The following is an 8,288-nucleotide window of genomic DNA, read 5'->3' as shown; positions in this document are numbered from 1 at the left end:
TTCAAGCGAAACCTAAAAAAACTAGACGTTTTTAACTAGCATGTTCTTTAGGCACTTTTTTACACGGAATCTAAATGTGTTATCGTATTTACTGAGGCGTTCCTGATGTCAGAGTTACAACACTCAACATTGGTTTTTCTTATGGAAGCCATATTCGCATTTTGTATTTTTGAAAACTGATTTTATTTCTGATAACAATGATGTATCACATGATATGATTGAATATTACATGCTGGTTAAAATTAAGACAAAAGCGATTTTGCGAAGAGTGTTTTGGATAAAAACGCCAACAATTTTGTTTTTAAACAAACTAGATTTTAGAAGTTTAATTGAATTAGAATCTAGAACGTTCACATTTCCGTCAAGCTTACTTATTTAAAAACTAAACGACGTGATAAGCTAGATATTTATTTTTCGCAAAACAAAACAAGACACAGTTATAAAAGTTATGCTTGCACATTTACTACAACTGTCAAAATTTAGTTTGTTATTAAACAAAATTTTTGTGTTTTTTTTCCAATGCACTCTTTGCTTTTTTCTTAATTTTAACCAGCATGTAATATTCAATCATATCACGTGAAACAAAAAGACTTTTCAAAAATACATGTATTAAATATAGCGCCCATAAGAAAAACAAAAGTTGAGTGTTGTAATTCTGACATCAAGAACGCCTTGAAAAAGACGATAACAGATTTAGATTTCTTATAAAATAAATGTCCTATTTAAAGACGTCTAGTTCTTTTAATTTTTGCTTGAAAAAATAGAAACAAAACTAAATTTTTTTGATTTTTCTCTATAATTCAAAAACTAAAACTGACACATCAAATTTTCTTTCAGATAATTGTTCAGCATAAAAATGCGCACCATTGTCCTTATTTAACCGACCTCGTATCTCATAAAATAACTGAGATCCCCATGGTGGAGCTAGAAAAACGGACACCCTGTATTTAATGATGTTTTTATCAGATTCCAAGGCTTGAAAATTAATAGATTTTGTTTGATGTTAGAGTTAATACTTTTTTAACTGTTGTAAAGCAGTCTACATTAAAACATCAATATCCTTAACATTTTTTGAGCAGTTTATCAGTTCATTAGAGGTGTCAGAAGAAGGGTGGTACCTTTTAAAAGTTTGAAGTGTAATTCGTATTACAAAGAGCTACTTTCCGGCAAATTAGGTAGCCTAGGGCATCAATATGTTCCTAAATATCCACAATTGTAGAGATTGTTTTTTTTTCATTGAATTAATTTTTCTGTGAGCCTTTTTTGGGCATTTTGACGGTTGAACTTATTTCTGTGTGGGTGTTTTCCGTGTGAGTATTTATCTTGTGATTTTTTCCTTTTTTCTTTTTTTGAAAACATTGTAATTCACCAATCAGGTTTTTTAAAAAGTAAAGTCTTTAAATAAACAATGCTTAATTCCGTAGTTTTTACTCACCTAATACCTAAGTATTAAAAAAAACTCATGATCATTTTTTTTGTTTTCTTATTTGATATCTCTTATCTGTTTTTCTAATTTTTAACTTGTCGATAAACAGAATGCATAGGTGTCTTAACGGTTGCATATAGAGAGGAAAAAACAATTTATAAGTATTATAAGTATTATAATATTGATTCATTGTTTCAAATCAAATATAGTATAGCACAGATAACATAAACATTCGCCTCTAAAATAGCTAACAGTGTTTAGAAAAACATACACACAGGTTTGCACAACCAGTAAATGCTTACTTACTTACCATCTCATCTAACAGATTAATCATTTCCTCGCGTCATTGAAACCAACAACGAAAAAGGTCGTGTGCGTCACACATTACACCACATTGAGATCACACAGGTTAGTAATGTGATAGTTTCGCCTGCATATTTTTTCATGTTTCCACAACAGAATGTTTAGATTTCTCGACCTAGTGGGCGTGTTCATTGCACTCTTCGCCATTCTCTTCGCTTACTTTAAATGGACCTACCAATACTGGAGTCAAAAAAACGTCCCTTTCATTCAACCTACCATTCCTTTTGGCAACTCAAACCTTTTCCGCCAGAAGGAAAGTGGCGGTATCCGCATGAAAAACTTCTACGATGAGATGAAAGCACAAGGATGGAAACACGGAGGTCTTTACTCTATTCTCAAACCCAGCTATATGGTTATCGATTTGGACTACTTGAAGAACATCATGACGAAAGATTTCGACTATTTTTCCGACCGTGGCTTCTACTACAATGAAAAAGACGACCCTCTTAGTGCACATTTATTTGCAATCGGTGGTGAAAAGTGGCGCAACTTACGAATTAAACTAACTCCGACTTTCACCTCCGGAAAAATGAAAATGATGTTTCAGACTTTGGTCGACTGTGCCCCAGGTTTAGTCAAACAAATCGATCGAAAAATGGAATCAATTGATATCAAAGAAGTTTTGGGGTGTTTCACAACTGATATCATCGGGTCATGTGCTTTTGGGCTTGACTTTAACACCTCAAACGACAATAATTCACCATTCCGGGAGTATGGACGCAAAGCTTTCGTTCCAACAAAATTCGATATAGTCAAGATAATTTTTGCGATGAGTTTTCCGCGACTTGCACAACTGTTCAGATTAACATTGACACGGAAAGACGTTTCAGAATTTTTCCTTAAAGTAGTGAGGGAAACTGTTGAATATCGCGAAAAAAATAATTACAGACGCAAAGATTTTATTCAATTATTGATTGACTTGAAGGGTGAAGACGGTAAAACCCTCACAATTAACGAAATCGCTGCTCAAAGCTTTGTGTTTTTCATTGCCGGTTTTGAAACATCATCCACGACCATGGCCTTTGTCCTCTACGAATTAAGTCGAAGACCTGACTTGCAACAAAAGCTCAGGGATGAAATTAACACAGTTTTAAGTAGATATGAGGGGAGTATAACATACGAAGCCACCCAAGAAATGAAATATATGGACCAAGTCATAAACGAGGCTTTAAGGATGTACCCACCTGTTCCCATGCTTGGCCGGAAATGTGTCAAAGACTATAAAATTCCCGACCAGGATGTAATTATTGAAAAAGGGACATCAATCCTAATCCCAGTTTTGGGAATCCATTACGACCAAGAATATTATCCGGATCCTAAAACTTTTGATCCTGAGAGGTTTAATGAAGAGAATAGAAAGGCAAGGCATCATTATGCACATCTTCCGTTTGGTGAAGGGCCTAGGATTTGTATAGGTAGGAAACAGCACCAAAAAATTAATTTTTTTGAGTAGTGTGTTTCTCCCAGGGATGCGGTTTGGTCTAATGCAGACCAAAGTTGGATTGGCAACACTGTTGAAAAACTACAAATTTAAGGTTGGGGAAAGGACACAAGAACCGTTGAAATTCAAAGTTGCATCGTTTGTTTTGGCAGCTGAAGGAGAAATTTGGCTCGATGCTGAAAAGTTGTGAAGTACTATAAATGTCATTTTGATATTGTGATTGTTAGCATTTTTCCATATTTATTACTTGCTTTGTAGTCCTTTATGTTGTATTAGTTCTTGTTATGAAAACTTTTTTCTTTAAAATGGTCGAGGGGCACCTATTGACCAAATTTTATTTCAAAATACTGATTATTTGTAAAGAAAATGAAAAACTTATAAAAGTAATAGTTTATGTGGCGAAAATGAATGTTTATTTTGCCGAATGCAATGAGGCAAATAATTTAGCTGAGCCACATAAACTCACATTTATGCCGAATAAAATATACTATTTTATCCGCAAACGTAATGGTGAAGAGTAAAGAGCAATTTTAAGCAAAACTAATTTAAAGGTAAATGAATAAAATAATCAGGAAGCTTTGCACGTGGTTCATTATCATAACAATGCTTATAAGCAAAATTCAGTCTCGAATTTTTGTGACGAGATTTTCGAATGTGTATTTTATACTTTAATTAGTGCAGCATCTAGTGCATTGTCTCCCGTTTCACAATGAGGAAATCATCACCTCTCCAGCGAAGCAGCGAAAGACACAAGAAACAACTGACAACATTAGAAAAAATCTTGATAACAGGCAAAAGTAAAAATGCTTTATCTCGTAAAATGCCGAAAACTAGATCTTTTATCAGCGACACTCAGTCTCAAATGTTGTCACTTGTGACGAGTGCAGGTAATAACTATTTTCTATCAGAGGAGATTATTTTTGCTTATATATTAGGATTTTAAAATTTAAAAAAATTTGGGAACAGTGTTTAAGAAAGTAATTCTGTAATGCAGGTTTGTTATGATTTACGAGCTTATGGGCGTTCTCAAAGCTTTTATAAATTTTAAAATCCTAATTTGTTAGCAAAAATATTCTCCTCTGATAAAAAACATTAATTGTTACTTTTTAGTGCATTTTTTAAATAATAGCTTTTTTCTAAATAAATATTTTTTTAAATTTTTTTATTAAGTATCATTCTTTCAGTCACTTAGATCTACAGAATTTTAATCTTACTGTATTTTTAATCTTTTTATGTACCAATTTTTAATTTTATTAGCTTTGAAGCAGTCTTAAGGTCGGTTCCACCAAACTCAGTTAAATTTATTAGTATAATAAATCCACTGAGGCAATTATTATAATCATAATAACGATTGTTTTTATTTAATTCAGCTATTAAGTTTAAGTAACCGTTGAAATCCCTGAGTTAACCCCAGTTTCTTGAACAAGTTATCGTTAGATAAATTCTATCGGTTTCATAATTTCTATAGAATCATCAATCTGATGATCTCTACCGTAGCAACTATCTAACCGACAAAATTTATTAATCAATAAATCGTCTAAGACATTGAGGGTAAGTGTATTGTTTGTTTATTCAGATTGGCATGTTTTACTTTATTAATATGTTTCTCTACTTCTGAAGATTCACAAGCCCTTCCTTATGTAAAGCATTATTTTTGTCAAGTCATTTTGAAAAATGAGTTACTTTCTCACTCTGAAATTTTAACAGAAAGCATATCACAGTAGACCTGTCACTTATTTTAAACTCGTAAATAAAGTAAAATATACTCCACGATTCGTAAAATAATAATTTGTGACCACAATCCCAAAATTTTATGCTTTTGTACATAAAATTGTTTATACAATCAACTCTTGTTAATAATAATAGGTACCTTTTTTAGATTTAACGAAAAAATGTTTATATTGAAAGGTTTATACGTAAAGGTGTTGTACTGATACAAAAATCTCTTTTTAAATTAATGTTTACATAAAAAAACGTTGAATTGACGATGGCTGTCAAGCTAAACGCATTAATCATCAAAAAAGGAAAATATGTTTGACACATTTATTTAACTTTTCTAAAAAATTGAGATGTAGCATCGCTGATTTCTATCTCAATTTGTTTTTTATATACTTGCCAACTAACGTATAGGAAACAAAATTTTGAAAATTGACATGCAGCGTCTCAAAAAAACATTTTTATTATCACAACCCTATTCCGACTTATTTGCTAAAAACATTAACCATCTTCGACTTTTAATCATCAAAGTCATTTGTCGTTGAGAGAACGATTTTTGGCAAATAACTCTGAATATGTTAGGGTTGTAATAAGAAAAAAATGTTATTTTTTTTAATTCCGCATCGAATGATGTAAGAATAAATAGGAGTTTCCATTTAAAACAATTAAATATGATGCTCCAAAATTTAAATAGCTTGAAAGTATATACCCTGTATTAATTCAAATAAACTAAATTTAATTTATTTAATTAATAAGTCTGTTAGACTTATCACGTACCTAGTCATAATGTTATGAAAAGAGCACTGATTGTATTTTGTATGAATTATTAAAACGAAAAGTGTAAAACCGTTTTTTTTTGTAATGGTACCTACTGACGCGACACCTTGAACGTAACAACCAGTAAACATATCCTACTGTCTTGACAACAGATACCTACTGTAAGTGACTAAGAACAATGGATTGTGCAAAAAAATCTCTGTGTCATTTTTATGCATAGCTAAATTTTCTTTATCACCATGTGAAAGTTGGTCCAATACTTTTGAATCATGTCTCTTTAATTAGAAATTTAAATGAATGCATCCTTTAGGTTCAGTCACGATCAACAAGAATGACACTATCCTACCAACCAGGCTACATAGCAAAAGTCCGACTAAAATCTTTTAGGTCATAAATTTTAACACACAGGTTAGTTTACAAATTGTCCAGTTAGTTTACACAACACCCAGTTCGTTTATATAGTTTTTATCAAAAAAATTTGTAGCTGCGGTTTCAGGGGTATTATTCTTTTTGATCGTGACAGTACGTCGAAAATGTTGTTTATAAGTGAGTTATCTAAAAGTGTCTTATCAGACCAGCTTATGGAAAGAACAATACCCAATTTAAGACAATTAAACTGATGACTGTTGTGTACATTTTCTGAATCATTTTAAAGAGTTAATCACTTTCAAAACATAATGATAATGCATTTCTAACAATATAAAAGAATCTATTATGCTTTAATTAACCAACTATTACAAACTAGAAGGTAAGTCCCAATACTTACTAATTTCCCAAATATATTTTTGGTTCTTAATTCAGAAATGTTTACTTTTGTGGGCGTTGCAATCGCTCTTTTGGCTACCCTTTTCGCCTATTTCAAATGGACCTACAAATACTGGGAAAGACGCAACCTTCAATACCTTGAACCTAAAATTCCGTACGGAAACGGAACCGGTCCTTTTAAACGAACAGAAAATGCCGGTTTTCGGTTCAAACGCCAATACGAGGAACTGAAATCAAGGGGGTGGAAACACGGGGGTTTGTACTCAATCCTCAACCCCATTTACCTAGTCGCCGATTTAGACTACATCAAAAATATTATGACCAAAGACTTCCACTACTTTACAGACCGTGGGATTTACTATAACGAAAAGAACGATCCTCTTAGTGCCCATTTGTTTGCTCTTGGAGGCCCCAAGTGGCGGCATTTGAGAACCAAACTAAGCCCAACTTTCACATCCGGCAAAATGAAACAAATGTTTCAGACTTTGGTCGATTGTGTTCCACAGTTGTTGCAACAGATTGATAAAAATGTACCAGTTGATATTAAAGAAGTGTTAGGGTGTTTTACCACTGATATAATCGGGTCGTGTGCTTTTGGACTGGAATGCAAGACTTTCGAAGATGAAAACTCTCCGTTCAGAGAGTATGGGCGAAAATTTTTCCAAGTGTCCAACTTAAAAATTGCGAAATTTTTGTTTTCGGGTAATTTTCCCAATGTAGCACGAACGCTAGGAGTGACGATCACGTCAAAGGACGTTTCAGATTTCTTTATCTCAGTGGTGGAAGACACAGTAAAATATCGCGAAAAGCACAATTTGGTCCGCAAAGACTTCATGCAACTGCTCATCGATTTGAAAAATACTGAGAAAGAACAAATGTTAACTATTGAAGAATTGGCAGCCCAGTGCTTCGTTTTTTTCATTGCTGGGTTTGAAACATCTTCAACAACTATGACTTTTGCTTTATTCGAACTGGCCAAACGACCCGATTTGCAGCAACAAGTTCGTGACGAAATTGAAACGGTTTTGGCCAAACATGGAAATATCACTTACGATGCCATTCAAGACTTGAAGTTTATGGACCAAGTGATAGACGAGACATTGCGGATGTACCCTCCAGTTCCCGTACTTACACGAAAGTGTGTTAAGGATTACAAAATCCCAGACCAGGATGTGATCATCCAAAAAGGAACCAGAGTCTTTATCCCGGTTCTTGGCATCCACTATGATTCTGATTTGTACCCAAATCCGAGTCAATTTGACCCAGATCGGTTCAGTGAAGAGAAGAAAAAATCAAGGCATGGGTATGCCCACTTGCCGTTTGGTGAAGGACCCAGAATTTGCATCGGTATGCGGTTCGGGTTAATGCAAACCAAGGTTGGCCTCACTGCTTTATTAAAAAATTACAAGTTTTCGGTAAATAGTAAGACCCAAACACCCTTGAAAATGAAACCCAATTCGTTTATTTTGGCCGCAGAGGGAGACGTGTGGTTGAATGCGCAAAAAGTTTAGTTTAAGTTGCAGATGTAGGAAGAATAGACGATGTTACTCATGCGTTGTTTCAATGAAGTTATCGAATTGACTTCGAACCCCAAATATTTCGATATTTTCAAATACCCCAAATACGTTTTTAAAACACTTATGTATAAAATATAAGTTAGGAATTTTTTAAGAACAAGGAGCAAGAAAATATAAAGTGTAATTAAGTAGGTACTCATATCTCGAACAGCTAAACTTATAGCTTGGAATAGCGACTTGCAAGAAAATAGGAAAAAAAATTAATCCGGAGATAAAAAATTTA

General features: G+C 33.4%; 2 protein-coding genes across 3 annotated transcripts; both read left to right on the top strand.

Annotated features, from left to right (window-relative positions):
• Window positions 1-1,472: 1,472 nt before the first annotated feature.
• On the top strand, window positions 1,473-4,391 carry LOC658833 (cytochrome P450 6BK6). The gene is made up of 4 exons (XM_008201874.3): window positions 1,473-1,703; window positions 1,752-1,834; window positions 1,886-3,204; window positions 3,257-4,391. Exons 3-4 carry the CDS (start codon window positions 1,887-1,889, stop codon window positions 3,418-3,420), a joined length of 1,482 nt encoding a protein of 493 aa, XP_008200096.1. The 5' UTR covers window positions 1,473-1,703; window positions 1,752-1,834; window position 1,886; the 3' UTR covers window positions 3,421-4,391.
• Window positions 4,392-6,324: 1,933 nt separating this feature from the next.
• LOC658760 (cytochrome P450 6BK7) lies at window positions 6,325-8,039 on the top strand. Of its 2 annotated transcripts, XM_015984514.2 has the most exons (3): window positions 6,325-6,471; window positions 6,525-7,190; window positions 7,251-8,039. In XM_015984514.2, exons 2-3 carry the CDS (start codon window positions 6,527-6,529, stop codon window positions 7,997-7,999), a joined length of 1,413 nt encoding a protein of 470 aa, XP_015840000.1. In that variant the 5' UTR covers window positions 6,325-6,471; window positions 6,525-6,526; the 3' UTR covers window positions 8,000-8,039. The 2 variants fall into 2 exon arrangements, with proteins under 2 accessions (XP_015840000.1, XP_970215.1); XM_965122.4 differs by having other exon boundaries at window positions 6,525-8,039.
• The last annotated feature ends 249 nt before the right edge of the window (window positions 8,040-8,288 follow it).

This window comes from Tribolium castaneum, chromosome 8, assembly GCF_031307605.1.
Source record: "Tribolium castaneum strain GA2 chromosome 8, icTriCast1.1, whole genome shotgun sequence".
In the NCBI taxonomy this organism is placed as follows: Eukaryota; Metazoa; Arthropoda; class Insecta; order Coleoptera; family Tenebrionidae; genus Tribolium; species Tribolium castaneum.
The sequence above is the reverse complement of the archived record's forward strand: the minus strand, read 5'-3'. Positions and strand labels throughout refer to the sequence as shown.